We start from the raw sequence: 16,625 nt of genomic DNA on the forward strand, positions 1-16,625 counted from the left end.
CCTGACCAAACCCTGCAGGCGATGCAGGTTGAGGTGGGACCATGGCCCTGGGGCAGAGCTGCAGCTCATATCATGTACGGTGGTACAAGAGACACCTCCTTTCCCATGTATTTGAAACGATTTTATATCAGATATTTTCAATAAATAAACAAACCCTTCCCTAACCTGTAACATAAACCAACACACTGCAGTGCAGCCTATCCCCACGAAAATGTGGTGACCCACACTCTAACACTGTAATCTAATCCTTGAACTAAAGACAGTTTAATGCCTTTACAAATCCATATGTTCTCTAATACCACCATTGCTGTCAGCAGACTACAGGAGCGCCTCTTTGAAGATGGAAGGAAAATGACAAAGCACATCATTGTGAAGGCAATTATATGCTGCAGTAACCATTTTACAATGGCCCATATGGGCTGTATTTCAACAACGCAATTTCCAAATCTGCCTTAGCAAACATATATCTCCGTCCCAATCCCAGGTAGATTTTGCAAAACAAAATAAGACCGCAGCCAGAACAAATCAAAAATATGGATAACAGATGTAAAAATATGCCAACAAGGACACCAGAGCAATTTTCTGTCAGAGTACCAAACAAAGAGAGCAGCCACAGCAGACCTCACGAGGCCATTCACAGCAAAGCTGCCCATTCAAGGGACTTAGAGACCCGGGTTTATCAGAAATCTGATTATACACTCGCGTGCTCTCCTATGCAGCTGCCCAATTCATTGCTGCAGCCACCAGCCCATCCACCTCCCCATCCACTTCCCCAGGGACCACAGGGCAGGGGAGCTGCAATCCCAGTTTAGAAGCTAAAATCAGACATGAACCAAGGCTGTGCACGCTTACTCCAAATCCTCTCTGACATCCAGGACCAGGGCCTAAATAAAGGAAAACAAGGGAAAAAAAAAATAAAAACAAACCCAGAAAAAAACCTCTCTTGTCCTTTCCCTTGTGATAGCAGTTTCAGAGGCCTGCTCTGTTTACCTTGCTGCCTGAGCTCTGCTGTGGTAGCTGGGGCCACACCACCACCCCAGCATCACCTCCAGCAGCCCCAGGGCTGCTCTCTGCCTGGTTCCTTAGGAGGCACAGAGCAGTAAAACCGCAGCTCCAGCCCAAAATCTCTCCCCCTTGTTGATGGAGAAGCAGGAGCCCAGGCTGAGGAGCTGCATTCACAGGGCAAAACTACGCAAAACTGTACTCTAGTGAGAAGGGGGTTCAGTTGCACTTCTTTCCAGTAGTCCTCTGCAGTGGTTCATTGCTTTTGAAAGCTCTGGGATGGATATCAGTTTTGGGATATCTCTGTGTCAGTGGCACAATTTTCTAGGGGCTCTGGGGCCACACACTGGCCCTACAGGCAGGATCCAGGCTGCAGGACACCAGTTGGACTGTCCTGCATGTATTAGTAGCAGCAATAAAGACAGGAACAGACATGAGTATCTTTCTCCCAGAAGTGAAACTAATAAAAAATGCCTTAAGCTGCCTACTACAAAAATAGAAATGGTAAAGGTGAAAACTTCCAAGTTCATTGCTAATTCATTAACAACAAACTGTCTGCATCAAATATCTTACATTTCAATGGCAAGGGCAGCAAGCAAAGGAACACAGGCACAGCATGGAGCAAAAAATCACCAACGCAAGGAAACATGGAACTGGGTATTCAGTAGCCAGGTCCTGCAAAGTGCCTGATCCAGTTCTTATCATTGTCAGCTCCTCAAAATGATCTAGTGAATCTGGGCAAAAGCATTTCAAAGACTTTAATCCATGTGAAATATTACTTCCTGGAACCGGAAATTCAATCCCTAGCAATGAAAACAAAAGCACACTCATAAATGCACCTTTCAACTCAGCCAATATAGCCATATTTAGGTTCATGCTCTCTAAAAAAAATCCTTTACTCATTAATATAGAGTAAACTTGAAATGATTGCTTTAATTGCAGTTAAAAAATTAATCGTGTTTTGAGATAAATGCAGATAAAAGCATGTTTTACTAATTACCTTTTGAAGCTTCCGCTCATGAAAGATTAAAGGTGGAAGAAAAGTTGTTGAAATATTGAAGACAAAAATCCTACTATTTGAAATCACTTTGAAGCCATGTACCTCGTATGACTGATCCTTAACGTCCAGATGTACTAAAAAAGGAGTGTCTTTAATTCAGAAGGAATCTAACAAAGCATGCCCATTGGAGCTTTTATGCTATCAGCTCCCTGGAAATTGGTGCATTTAGCAGCCCCCACTCCACAGAACTCCAGCCCACAGAGGGATTTTCTTCTGGCTCATCCCCGACTGGGACAAAAAATGTCAAGCCCGAATTCAAAACTGAGTTCAAGAATTTCGGGCTTCACTGAGCTCTCCAGATCTCCCATAGTATTAACCTACTTATAACTAGTTTTACATACCCAAGCAACCATCTGAGGAAACGCCACCAAATCCACAAAAGGTAACACTTTTCCCACTCAGGGAGAAGGAGCTGGGGGCACGGACATCAGGGTTTTAACAGAGGGCCCTCATCACCAGCCACGGGGTTACTCACAAGCCACATGAAGACTTTGTTTCCATCCCCAGGCCACTTAAAGGAATGAAGGTTGTCTGGGGTGCAAATTACCCAAAAGCAAGGCTGGTATTTCCATTCACAGACCTGGAACTAACAAGGCAAATAATTCCCTTTCCTGCTCCATACCACCAGCCTACTTGACATGAGCAGTTTGCAGACTGAGCGTTAATTAGGAGAGCAGATCTATTGACCGCAGGCTGAAATGGATGTCCACAACTCCACTGGAAATGTTTTAGGCTTCTGCAAATTGAAACAAGTTGAAAAATACTCTTAGGTAAAATTCCTAAGCAACGTTATAGCCATTTCACAGACCTAGTAGCAATGTCCATCAGATCTGAATTGGTGCAAAAGTATAAATTTTAGAAGTTTGCACCTGCAGCATGATGAACCAAAGCCTGTTGTTACAGGGCAGTTTTCAAAAGCATTGAACTGTGCTCAAAAGCTGCAGTGTCAATGTCAAGGACTCTTCAATACTCTGGAGTTTCAAGAGTTAGGGCAGATCTCAAATGGGGCAGCTGACACCTCTTTGCTCAGGGAAGGGTCCCACTGTAAAGAACATTATTCGCGCTGTATTTCTCCTTGCCCCTTTCCCCTCACCCTGCAGCCTTTTACCCCTCTTCCCATCACAAAGCATAGGTGACACCAAATTATTAAATTCTACCCTTGCTACAAACCTGAGCAGGGCTAGGTAAATGATTAAATAGTTGGGTTTTTCATAACCACACATCAAGGAAATTTGCCAATGTCTTTTTATTTGCATATCTGGCAGACTGCCCCAGACAACTAATACATAAGTGACAGTGTACAGGTGTATTAGTTTAGAATTTGCCTTTAATCTAGAGGTGTCAATTTGCTTCTGTTTTAATTACATCCATCTTGATATGTTATTACAACCTCATGAAACTTCTTCATTATGTGAATGGCTATAAATACATACACATGACAAACAGTTGTTATAAATTTTCTGGTTCAGCAGTGGAGGCACAGTATCTTAGCCCACACATCATGTTCATTTAAAACTGCAGTTCTCCCTCTCCTCTCTACCCCACTCCATTCCCTTCCTTCTCTTTCTTTCATCCAACACCAAAATATTTTCCCCCTACATTTAATGGATTCTCTAATATTTACTAGTAGCAGCATCTCAATACAAATACTCTCAGCTTGGGGAGCTGTTTCAGCCCATGTGCGTCCTGGGCTGCGCCTCTGTGAGATGTCTGTTTGTCATTAGGCAAATATAAGGAGATTGCACTGAGGCCTTATAAACATGCAAAGATCCACTTTTGTAGCTACATAATTCACTGAGTTTTTCAATACACATTTTGAGGTTGAAAACTTGGCTAATCCATCCACCAGATGTATCTTTATGATCCCAGAACTCATTAAAATTTACTTTTTTTCCCTTTTTTTTTTAAAGTCCAGCAGACTCAGCTGTTGAGCCACATTAATTGCATTTTTATTATTTTTTTTCCATAGTTAAAATGACTAATGCTAGCAGAGTCACTGCCTACAAGCACAATAGCCAGACAGTAAAAATTACTAGGACTTTTAATCGTTCAGTAATATCCAAGTCCCATAAAATTAAGAGAGGCAATTTGGTCCTCTCAAAACAGACGGTTTTGATTTCCAGTATTTATTTTGAATTTTCTTTAAGGGGAGAAAAGAGAGGACAAAAGACACAAATTCACACCAAAAGATTCCATTCAAAGGTCAAAGTGTCCTTGACAGGCATTAAACCCCACAACACTAACAGAGCTACAACATAAATCGTCCCCAACAGCAGCACTTCTTCCGTTGCCTTCTTACCACACAGACCCCTCAGAGGTCAAAACGACTTTCACTGCTTCAGCCCTCCATCAGTGCCCTCTCTGATGGATGTCACACCATGCCAGCCATTCCACACAATCTGGAACATGCTGGAGAGCATGTGTCACCCAGCTCCTGCAAAAGCAGCACCTCCCAGCTCCTTCCCCTGGGCATTCTGCAAGCTGGACAACAGATCCCAGTTTCTGGAGGAGCCTTAGAACACACTCATGGTACCCTCTGGAGGGATGTGGTGCTAAGCACCTGGATGTGCAGGAGACAAGAGGAAGGTGACACAAGCTGTCAGGAGCCAGGTGAAGAACAAAGCCCCGTTCCTGGCAACAAGTCAGGTCTTATGGCTGCCTCCCTAGCATTCCAACCATCCCTGTAAGCAAGGAGCCAGGTCCTTCGGTCACCTATCCTCTATTCCTGCCTCCTGCAGAAGATGTCTCAAAAAAAAAAAAAAAAATTAAGCAGATTCTCAGACTGAAAGGTCTCGGGCCACTTAGGACTTCCAGAGAGAAAATAAACAAAAATCAGTGCCAAGAGCAATCATCACCATGTTTGTAACTCATCTCAGTCTCAGAAATAGGAATTGATGTACAAACAACAAAACATGGGCTGTCAGAACCTTCCAGGAGGGAGGAGTTTCACCACACTGGTTTCCACAGGTTTCCCAGGCCCACTGCTCTCCTGTACCCAGCAGCCATCCAGCTGTGGCCCTGGAGATGTCTGTGGCAACAATTTCTGTCTCACTGGTTCCTCTTTGCGGGCAAAGGAATTAAAATGCCCGTACTACGCCAGGAGGGTGAGCTAGGAGCAGCTGGAGGACACTCTAGAGCAACCTGCAAGAGGCTCCCCAAGGATGGGTCACCTGGGACATGGTAACCCATACCCACACCCAGGGAAAAAGGCAAGGGTAGCTCTGGATTTCACTGACAGGTAAGCAAGTATCTGCACCAGGTATTATCGCTGTTACACACTCTCCTCTAAAACATTGCTCCTCTCACTGGCAGCCCATGACAGAGAAAGGCTTCTCACAAACTTTCATGAATTTGGTCTGGATCTGACTACTACTTAATTTCATGGGAGAGTAAAACACATTTTAAAGTCTGATACAACTGTTAGCATTACTCCACAACAAACGAGTACCTCTTCAGAATTTCAGCCACCCAAAAGTTAATCTAACCTAGAACCTCCTGGTGCCTTACCTCTATCTGCTTCTGGTGTTCACTGTCATCCTCCACCATCCACAAACCTGCTCCAGATTGCTTCACACAAATGATACTCAGCACAGGGCTTGTCCCAAGGGCTGAAAATGCTTGCCTCTTTTCATGAACTCATCCAACAAAGGACAAGTCCAGGCTTGTGTCTGGATGGGGAGGATAGATTGACAGTAGTTTTATTCCCAAATCATTAAGTCCCCTTTGGTACCAAATAAAAGTATGAAAAGAGACAATTTGTAAGAGCACTGATTGTAGAGGAGAAGAAATTTCCACTTCAGGAAGCTGGCAAACACATGTGAGACAGATTAAAGGGTGACCATTCCTGGAGAGAACACCAAATGGAACTCTTGCATGGCTGTGAGTAACTATTCCTACATGGAACTGGGATATTAATCATATCAGTAATATGTGCATCAGCCAGCATCACACAACCAGAAGTTCAGCCAGTCAGGAACTTGGGCACATCAGATATCAGCACAGCTCTGCACATCTCCCATGCATTTGTCTCAGGACTTTTTAGAAACAGCAGGACTGAGATGCACACCAAATGCCAAGTGAAACCACATGGAGCATATGCACCATGATCAAATTAAACCTCACGGGCAAAATCTCACAAACAGAACAGTATGTGCAAGGCCAAGGGATATTCCACTTCTTTTCCTGACTTACTCCACCACTCCTGCACAGAGGATGACAGAACCAAAACTCCTGCCTATAGTATTTACCAGACTAAAGACATAACCTTTTGGTTAAAACCTTCTCTCTCCACCACATGAGTGTGTGAACTTCAAGCAGCAGTGTTGCCAAGATACAAGGAGAAAAATCTCAAGACATTAAGGTAACACACTATTTAAAGGCAAATAGTACAGCAGAGCTGAGCTGGGGATCTGACAAATTGCCACTGCACGTTCTGCTGTTACAGCAAAACAAATCCCTACCGGCATCAGCCATTCCTCTTTACTTACAAAGTGGATTTTCATATCCATTCTACAACAAAGGAGTTTAGAGGACTATGATGTTCTGAAGTGGTCTTCACCATGGCTTGGCATCGAGTCAAAACAACAACAAACTGACTATACAGAAAATGCACGCAGCTGGTAATTTGTGGCACATACAGAGCCAAACCCCAACAAGAACACAAGATACTGAACTGATAAATTATAAGGATGATGTACAAAAAGACAGCGAAATGTTGGAAGCAATTTTCTCTTGCAGCACCAAGGCAACACTGCAGTTCAAGTGCAGGAAAACTGAGAGTTAAACATTTCCACATTTCTGCCTGCAACTTCCTAACTCCATTACCTTTTTATTAATTGCATTTGAGACTTCACTAAACTTGAGCTTGAGCTATTTTTAAAACCTATCTGACTCAACTTATTGTTGCTAAGAACAAAGATTAAACTTCTAATTTAGCTGCAGATAATTACAAGGCTGCAGGTCAGACCCCCAGTGTAATGTGGTAGGGTGTCCCAGTCAAACTGACAGGAACAGTGTTCAAAAAAAACCCCCAAAAAACAATAGTAGCAGAGATGGGGGAAAGAGGGGATCATCTTCAGTGACAGAGGAATCTTTCTGCCTTCCTCCCAGCTGAAGTTACTGGAATTAATGACTCCTTAAGTAGAGACAGATTCGGTCGAGTGTCTCCCCTTGGTACTGACAGCGGGGTGCTCGCCCAGGAGCATTTTCATACACAGCAATGGATCTTTCCTGAAACTTCCACTTTTGGTAACAACATTCCCCTCCAGTTCTCAGTGTTCCTATACAGTTCCTGCTATTTCTCTATTGATCTCAGTGTTGCAAGTCAATCAATCTTTCAATTACTCAGTCCCTTGACGTCTTTCTGACGATTTTTTTTTGCCTTTCCCTAATGATCATTTTCCTTCCAAGTCCCTGATCCTTTGCCCTTATTTTATAAATCATAGAATCATATAATTGTTTAGGTTGGAAAAGACCTCTAAGATCAGACAATCCAACCATTAACTCAGCACTGCCAGCCCCACCACTAACCATGTGTCCAAGTGCCACATCTACATTTCTTTTAACTCCCTCCAGGGATGGTAACTCCACCACTGCCCAGGACTTTACACTCCTTCATCCCAGCTGAGGCCCCAGATATTTAATGAGAAAGGGCTTACTTACTCCTCCAAATAGCATGAAAAAAAGATGCCAAGATAAGGGAGGATAAGGGTGTCTTTTGTCTTTTGATATGCAGCATATTTCTCATTAATGCTAATCTTAAAGAGCGGTGCTAGTGGAGATTAATTGAATCACATTCATCTAAAAGAACTTGTCCTTATAGCTTAAACTCTTCCTTCTTCAACTCAAGGCCACTGTGCCTCCTACTACCACCTATGGGAATGGCAAAAATCCTCACCTTCATTACATGGTTACCTTCAGGAGCTTAAAAGCATATTTATGCAACAATCTCAATAGTCGGTCATTATCTGCCCAAAGAGACAGCTTCAGCTCTCCAACAGCTACTGAAATCAGTCAGAGTTAGGAGTGCCTCACCTCCCAGAAAGGTACCAGGCTTCTCAAAGTAATTTTAAAGTAATTTTAAAGTATTTTTAAAGTATTCAGGTACCCAAATGATAGCAACATATGTTTCAAACGTCACCTTAAACATTCTTTTTGTGGAATATGCATCCTGCTGTTTACAGTCCCACTTTCAGTTTGAATTGCTGTTTTTTCAGGTCTGGTCACTGAGGTTTTCATCAAGATATTCAGCTTCTCTGTCAAGGTTATCTCAAAATTCGATCTCAGGTCAGTTTACTGTTTCCTCTAAATACACAGTTAAAATAATAAACGCATCACTTCGTACGATATCCCAGTGTCACACAAAGCTTAATGCCTCTCCTCATCCCCAGATATCTTCATTTAGTTACTCCCTTCTTTTCTCTGCTGGTCTAAATCTGCGGACTTGCATGTGCAAACAGAGACTGAGACAAACACCTAAGCATCTAAGCAGTCAATAAACACAGGAAGGGCCACCAAGATTTGCTGACAGCACTAAACAAACACCTGATGTTATGATGCTGCTGTGGTAAGGCAGGAAGATCCTTTTGAAATATGAGGGGATAGAGAAAAGGCAGAACAAACTTGCTGAAATCTCAAAGAATTTAAGCAAACAGGCTAATCAGGCCAGCTAGAAGACTGGTGAGAAGAGAATGACTTGGGGAGGAAAAGCACACAGCAAGCCAGCCATTCTAGTGTCCAGCTCAAAGCTTCTGCTGTCACACAGCCAAGCTATTTCTATTTTCAGTGGGCCATGCCTAGAGATGAGTATCACACACCAGTTATTAAAGCAAATTCCTGCATTCAGATGCATACACAGAGCCACACTGTCAGTGCACACAGACACACAACTGAGACCACAGGATCTACAAAACCATCCTGCTACTTGCACATTTTTTTGGTAGTATCTCTATTTTAAAGCCTAGATCAGCTGCTAAGCTTTACTCCATCTAGTCTCATACTATCTGTGCAATATGTAAAAATGCTGTAGCTAACATCTGCCTAAACCACACAAACACCGTGGAACAATTGCTTAAAAATTATTTACACTAGGTGGATGGAATCATCTGACACAGAATTTGAAGCTCATTAAACAGCTGCTTGACAAATATTTGTCAGCATTTCTCATTTGTAATTAATTATATTGGGCTTTACCTGACGATAATTTAGCACGGTCTCAAAACAGACTAATGCCTGTGTGCTGAACAGAAATTAGCACAGCAAAAGCACGGTGAGAAATTGTGACAGTTTTATGAAACAAGAATTCCCATTTAAATGCAAGTCCCCCGCTTCCCACCCCACTTCTATCTGAGCTTTATAAATATCTGCGTCCCATTTCAGGCTTGTCAGATGAGCTGCCTGAGTTGAAGCTAAACAAACATCTGCAGAAAAAACTCATTACCTTAACTCAGTGTTCAGAAAACCTGAAACCAACTGCTTACTCCATAGGGATGGTCAGAGCTGACTCAGGAAACATAAAGTACTTCCCAGGCTTTAAGCCATCTTAACATTCAAGTCAGATTTCCTTTCTCATCACAGCAAACCATCTTCACCATGGCACGTCAACAGCCATGTCATGTCAGTCTCCTGCCCAGACACCTCCGCACCAAGGGGTAGGAGAGAGACAAATCCTCCTGAAATCTCACCTCACCAGAGAGCTCTGCCAGACGCCTCCTTGCCAGCACTGCCAGAGCACATCATGGAGAAAGTCACTCCAAGGGATTGATTTATCACATTCTGAGAAATGACCTTTCCCTGTCAAACCGGTGTCTAAAATGCCCACCTGGGTTTGAAGAACCTCTCATGCTATTACTGCTGGTAACAAACACACCAGCAGTGCAGCACAAGCTACTCCAAGCTGGGAAAAGCAGTCAGCTCGACAAGCCACCAGTCACTCACACTAACACAGGTACAGAGTGTCTGTGCCTTCCTCCTTTCCCAGGCTGGGACATTTGGGGAGGTCAGGGCAGCAATATGTGAGGAACTTCTCTGGAGTGAACCACAGAGCTTGCTGCTGTCAGTCCAAGGCCACTCGCAGGAAAATCTGGTCAATCAGATCAAATTGTAGGACCACATCTCAGCTGCTTTACTACAGATTAAGGGCTGGTTTCTGAAGGTCAAGGCTCCAAAATGCTCCCCAGAGCAGGAGACAGGCCCATACTGCACACAGCTACAATCAAGTCTTGCAAGGCCAGGCAAGGATCAGTCCAGCCGCATCTGCAATGACACTGGAATTGCTCAATTCCTCCATGAAGGAAATAATCCACAATGAGATCCCACTGTCTCCATTTAACTCCCTCTTCCTCTGTATTCCCCACACAAACATTAGAGACATCAAGGTATGGGGGTGCCACAAATGCAGAGACAGATAACCACAAGCAGATGGCCCCTGTTTCAACACCAAACAATTTACACTTGAGAAGTATGAGAAGGCTGCTGACACCTGGACAGAAAAGCAGTTCCCAGAGTGGGAGCTGGTTAAAGTTTTGCTTCAAGGGATGGGAACTTTTATCAACATAACCATAACAGACTGGATGACTCCTCCTGAAGTTACAGTGGCATGGGATCTGTGTTCTTGTGCAGCACCTGTGCCCCTTTGCCATCTACAAGCTTCTCACAACCTGGTATTTTGCACAGGTTGGGCTTTTTCAGTCACCCCAACCAACAAAAAGCATTTAGTACAAGACAGGTGAAATCAAGCTGCGTGAAAGTTCTTGCTCCTTTTTTTTGCAACCTCACACCCAGACAACCCACACCCCTACAGGTGCAAGCATGTCCCCAGAAGCAGAGAGCTCAGCCTTGACCCTCCACGGCAGCTGTCCCCACCTGCATGAGCCACCATCCACCTGTGCCCCCTCTTCTGAACTGCGGGCTTAGATCCTGCACTGGGTGAAGATGTTCTGCATTTTCCCTCTCACAGATTTTCACACCAAGCAGACAAAATACTGTCTCTGCACCCTTTCAGCTGCGCTAAGCCTGAGAAAGTGCTGAAGTTCAAGCACAAAGCATGGACTGGCAAAGTCTTGTCTACATTCTGGGCATGAGTGTCTTCTATAACCTGGGGAAAATCTCCATGGCCTCTGACAAGGTGGGGGCAGACCCACAGCAGGAGATGTATGAATACCAGGACATGTCTCCACAGCACCCAAAGCTTCTTGACCCAACTCAAACACATTCACACCTAAACATCTGACAAAAGCTGAACTATCTCTCTCTACCAGCCACTCACAACCTCCTCACCAACACCAGAATTACAACAAAAACTTCAGGCTGCTACATGCAACACAGAGTAATTCCTGCCACGCTGGGCTTGTGCCTTAGACACCTTCATCTCCCTCTGATCTTCAGAAACAAGTTTCTCAACATACATACGGAGCTGCAGGAAAAAGCACCTAACAACGATTTTGTGACATTATTTCTTAACGCAGCATGAAATCGTTAGGTCAAAATGTGCCACCTATCACATGAACATTAAAAGTATGTCAAGTCTCAGTGTGCAAGCTATTGTTTTATCTGAATGTGATATTAGCTGGCAGAACTGGGTAATGTATCTGTGCTCCTTTTTAGTGATACAGGATTACAAGAGGATGCAAGTAGTAGCCATGCTTGGCTAGGCAAAGAGAAGAGAACACAGCAGTTATTTTCAAGTTGAAAATAAATAAGAAGTGAAGCGCAATAAAGACATTTTCTAAAATGCCCTACCAAGTTCTAAACTTGCTCTTCATTTCCTCTCCAAAAAGGACTACAGCCAAATTCTCAAGTCTGTATTCCCATAAAACCCTTAAAGACAACAAACTGGGGCTTTGTTTGAGGAAAACCAGAATTTGTTTGAAAGAGAAGCATATAAATCTCACTCCTGCCAATAAACACATATTCACACTTTTGGTCTCTCCAGTTTGAGCAGGGCACTCGTGGATGGGCTCACCAGGTGAGAAATGGTGGATAAATTGAGTCTGGACATTACCTCAGCATTTGTTCCTTATTTCTTACATGCGTCTAACACCAACCATGTGGAGGTTTGTTGGAGTGAACAAATCCTCCCTTAATTACACCAGAGTAAGTTCTGTTGGAGGCATAGTGTGGATGGATACAGGTGTAACCAACGACAAAATCTGGCCACAAATCAAAAAACAAAACAAAACAAAAAACCTGAAAATGCCACTAAGTATTCCTGGCTAAATATTTAAACAGCTTAAAAGCTACACAGATTTTTTTTTTAAAACAATCAGCTTCACCTCTGCATTTATTCTGACAGTTCATCATCGTCCCAGTTGTGACTCCAGTGCACGTAAACCCAAATAAATCTGCTTTTCACCACAGCAAACTTCTCCTGGTCAGAACTTACAAACAAAGCCCTTCAAACACACGGGCTGGAGGTTCCCTTCCATGGCAGCATCACCACCACGACCCTGGCCGGGCTGACAGCGGTTCCACGGTCGCGAGTGGGTGGGTGGAGAGAACACGGAAAGGCGAGGCCGGGCCGGGCGGAGGCAAGCGACGCCCGGGGAAGCCCCGCACGGCTTCGCCTCCCTCCGCCCGGCCCGGCCTCGGCTCTCCCAGCCCCTTCGTTCGCACTGGGGGATGACTAGAGCCGCCCACCGCGGGGCCCACTCGTGACATGCCAGCAGGGAGCGCGACAGGCCGGGCGCCCCCCGCCCGCAGCAGCACCACGAGCCAGGAGAAACACGCGCGGCCGCCCCCCCCCGCGGCCCCGCGGACACGAGTGGGCGGCCCCGCCGGGCCACGGCGGCGCGAGAAAAGTTTGATCCGTGGGAAGGGAGGGGAAGCGCCGCCGGGGGACCGCGCACAACTCCCCGCTCCCCGCGCGGGGGGATGCGGGCCGGGGGGGATGGCCCCAGCCCCGCCGCCGCCGCCGCCCGCCGGGAGCGGCGCGCCGGGCTGCAGGTGTCGGCGGCAGGAGGGAGAAGGGAGGGTAGCGGGGCACCCCGGGGACGGGGAGGGGGCGGCGGGACCGCCCCCGCGGGCACCCCCGGCGGGCCGGCCCGGGGACCGGGGTCAGGGGCGGGGGGGTGTCCGGGGGGGGCGCCGCGGGGGCTCCCCCGCCGCTGCCCCCACACAATGAGGCGCACACAAAGCGCCGCCGCTCCTACCTCCAGCGCCTCGAAAGTGACGAAGCTGGACATCGCGAAACCGTCGATAATGTCCTCTTCGGCCGAGGAGGACTCCCGCCGCTTCCTCCGGGGGGGCCGCGGCCGGGACGGCGGCGGGGGCCCATTGTCTTCCTTCTCCGAGCCCGAGGAGGAGAGCGCGGCGGCCCCGGGGCCGGCGGCCCCGCCGGCAGCACAGCCGCGCCGCCCGCCTTTGGCTCGCCGCTCCCGGTCGCGCTGGGACCGCGATCGCCGCTTCTTCCGAAGCCCGTTGCATCGCGCCGGGCCATCCATGTCTCTCGCCGGCTCTCCCTCTCGCTCTCGTCCCCCCCCGCCCCACCGCAGCCACAAATCCGGCTCCCCCGGCGGAATAACGGGGGAGGGAGGGAGGGAGAGAGGGAAGGAGAAAGGGAGGGAGGAGAGGACAGCAAGGGGGTGGGGGGGATGAAAGAATCCGAGTGCGGTTCCACCACCACCAGCAGCAAGCACCAAATGTAAGAGATTCCTATAAGCGAGCCAAGGAAAGTAATGGCTGATCTCAGGTCGCCTTTGTAAAAAAAAAAAAAAAAAAAAAAAAAAAAAAAAAAAAAACACCCAACGGAGAGAAAGGGGAAAAAAAAGCCTCACCAAGCAGGCAATAAATCAGAATAGCGGAATGCTTTGATCAAGGGGCTGGGAGGGCGAGGATCTTCGAGAGAGAGGAAAAAAGGCTGAGAAGAAGGGGGGAAAAATAAAGAAAGGAGACCCGCTGGAAGGAGGGAGCTCAGAGTATTTCCTTGCACAAAATTTATTTTCTTTCTTCCTTTCCTCCCCAACTAAAAGAAGTTCCAGGGGGGGAAAAATATATATGTAGATGTACGGAACTCCCTTTCTGTCTGCGTGTGTGTGTGTGTGTGTGTGTGTGTGTGTGTGCAGGGAAGGGTGCAGCCTTCCCCTCCCCACCAACACGCACTCCTCTCCCCCTCCTCCTTTATCTCCCTGGATCAAACACAATAATAATAATAATACGATGCATCCAGATGCAATTTTCTCAGGCACCGACCAGGGATGGACTCGGCAGTGGAGATCAGATCCCAGCCCGGCCCCTCCAAAAACAAAACCAAACAATAAAAAAAGAAAAAAAAAAAAAAAAGGAAAAAGAGAAAAAGGGGAGGAAAAAGAGCCCCAAAACACGCCCACCCACCCCAGCTATTAATACGGATCAATCATGGCAAATTCATCGTATTAATTGTGGCGAGGAGGGGGGGGGTGCTGGTGGTGGTGACAATAGATCCGAGCGGAGGGAAGGCGGCCCCCGGGAGCGGCGGCGGCCACAACAACACGGCTGGAGCCCGGCAGCGCGGCGGCGGCGGGCGCGGCGGGGTCGGTGCCCGCCCGGGCGGTGCCGGTGCCGGGGGGCGCCCGCCGAGCCCCGCGCGGGGCGGTCGCGGTGTCGCCCCCAGCGGCCGCGCGGCCCCGCGCCGCTCACGTGACCGCCGCCCCGCCCGCTCCCCGCCCGGCGGCGCGCGAAATGCGGCGCCCCCGCCGCGCGAAATAAGTCTCGGGCATGCGCGGGGGGCCTGCGCGGTGGGGTGGCCGGCACGCGCTGTGGCACCCCCGCACGCCGCCCCTCGCGCGGCTCCCCTCACACCGCCCCCCTCGCACCGCCCCCGGCCGTGCCCGTCCCGCGCTGCCCCAGCACCGCTCCGTCCCTCGGGCCAGGCAGGGATGCCCCCGCGGGACCAGGCTGCGCGTGGAGGGCGTGAAGTCTCCCTCTCTGGAGGCATTCCAAACCCACCCGGACGTGTCCCTGTGTCACCTGCTCCGGGTGACCCTGCCGTGGCAGGGAGTTGGATTGGGTGATCTCCAGAGGTCCCTTCCAGCCCCAGCTGTTCTGTGGTGCCGTGATTCTGTGTCCAGCCCTTGTCCCCCTGCCCGGGGTCCTTCCCTCAGGGTCCAGGGTGCCTCAGGTGTTGGTCCCTGACGGGCTCGGCTGCTGCCGGGCGCTGCCCCTGCCCGGCCTTGTGGTGGGCTTTGCTCCTGCTCCTGGCTGTCCTTGAGGGGAGCCCGCGCCCCTCTGCCCCGGGATGGCGGCTGTGGCCCTTGCCGGGTTGACCCTCCGACATGACTGGCACAGATGTTGAGGTTGCGGGCAGAACAACCTGTGGCCGCCCACCTGCAGCTCACCTGTCCTTGGCTCTGCCCTTCCCACGCCGTGTGTGGCCTTTTGTCTGCATCAGCCTCGGCTTTGTTGTCTCCCCTCTTCATGTTCCCGGGTCCGTGGTATTAGGGCATATTGCCCGTGTCACCTCAGCAGCAACAGGGCTGTGGAACGAACAAATTCACTTTTTAAGCTTGTTCTTATGGTCACCCTTCTCACCTGGGGCTTCTGTCTCCTGCCCAGAGGAACCCGCTGAGGGAATAGGCGTGGAAGGAGAAGGGCGTGTGGAGCTGTTTGGTCTCACTTTGGGGAGAAAGCATTAGGAGCAGATCTCTGGGGGAATCGGGATATTTGCTAGGAAGGGAGAAGAATAGAGGAAGAGCAAGGAACAAGATGGGGAAGAAAACCGAACTTGTGGGGTCTCAATGTTCAGAATGGAGAAGAGGGACTCTGGAAGCACAGCACTGGTTTTCCTCCATCTACTGGGTGATCATGCTACTGTGTAGTTTGAAATACAGTGGGGGAGATTGGAAGGGCAGGTAGAAAAAGAGAAATCATTTAATACTCCTTCTCCACAAAGAACCTTCTCTACAAGAACCAAATCTGCCTCCTGTAGCTACTAATCATTCCTCCATTGAGATCCTCAGCAAGGGGAACACACACAGGCTGAGTGTATTTTTCCAATATTCTCCCTCTGGGCTGCTCTGACTCTCGGGGGATGAGGCTCTGCTTGACTGTATAATACGTTGTTTACTCTGTACCCTTAGGCCACCAATAAAGTAATATTTTTAATATGTTTTCTATGAGTATTAAGTGATGATGTGAAATACTGGGAATCAGATAGACCCTCTGTATCCAGAAGACAAGTGACACCTTTGCCACCTCTCTGCACACCACATCTCCTGCATGGCACACAGTGACTTTTAAGCTGGTGCAAGCCAGAGGAGGAGGAAGCACAAAGCTGTCGGTAACCCGAGAGTGTGAGAGCGTGTACCTTACAGAAGGCCACGTTGCTCATTGCAGAGGCACATGGCTAGTTTTTAAACATTCTCAAATATCAAGCTAGAGAACATCTCCTAATCTGACCTTAGATCTCCCCATTCAGATTTTTTTGCTGTTTAACAAATGCATTACTCTTACTTTGGGTTCTTCTGTCTCATAACCTCCTGCCAGATCTGTACAATCTGACTATACAGAAGCTGCACTAGTATTGCTGAAGTGATACAATTTGTGTATACAGCAAGCTCAAATACTACAAGATCTCTGTCTTCTGAGAAAT

General features: G+C 47.8%; 1 protein-coding gene across 2 annotated transcripts in view; it reads right to left on the reverse strand.

The window, feature by feature from the left end:
• Positions 1–13,546, reverse strand: part of AUTS2 (activator of transcription and developmental regulator AUTS2) — a 767,594-nt gene extending 754,048 nt beyond the window's left edge. For both annotated transcript variants that reach the window (XM_069033649.1, XM_069033648.1), the window contains exon 1: positions 13,210–13,546. In XM_069033649.1, the coding sequence (XP_068889750.1) occupies positions 13,210–13,500 (291 nt within the window). In that variant the 5' untranslated portion in view covers positions 13,501–13,546. The remainder of the gene's footprint in view (positions 1–13,209) is intronic.
• Between the last annotated feature and the right edge of the window lie 3,079 nt (positions 13,547–16,625).

The sequence above is a fragment of the Aphelocoma coerulescens genome, chromosome 19 (genome assembly GCF_041296385.1).
Source record: "Aphelocoma coerulescens isolate FSJ_1873_10779 chromosome 19, UR_Acoe_1.0, whole genome shotgun sequence".
In the NCBI taxonomy this organism is placed as follows: Eukaryota; Metazoa; Chordata; class Aves; order Passeriformes; family Corvidae; genus Aphelocoma; species Aphelocoma coerulescens.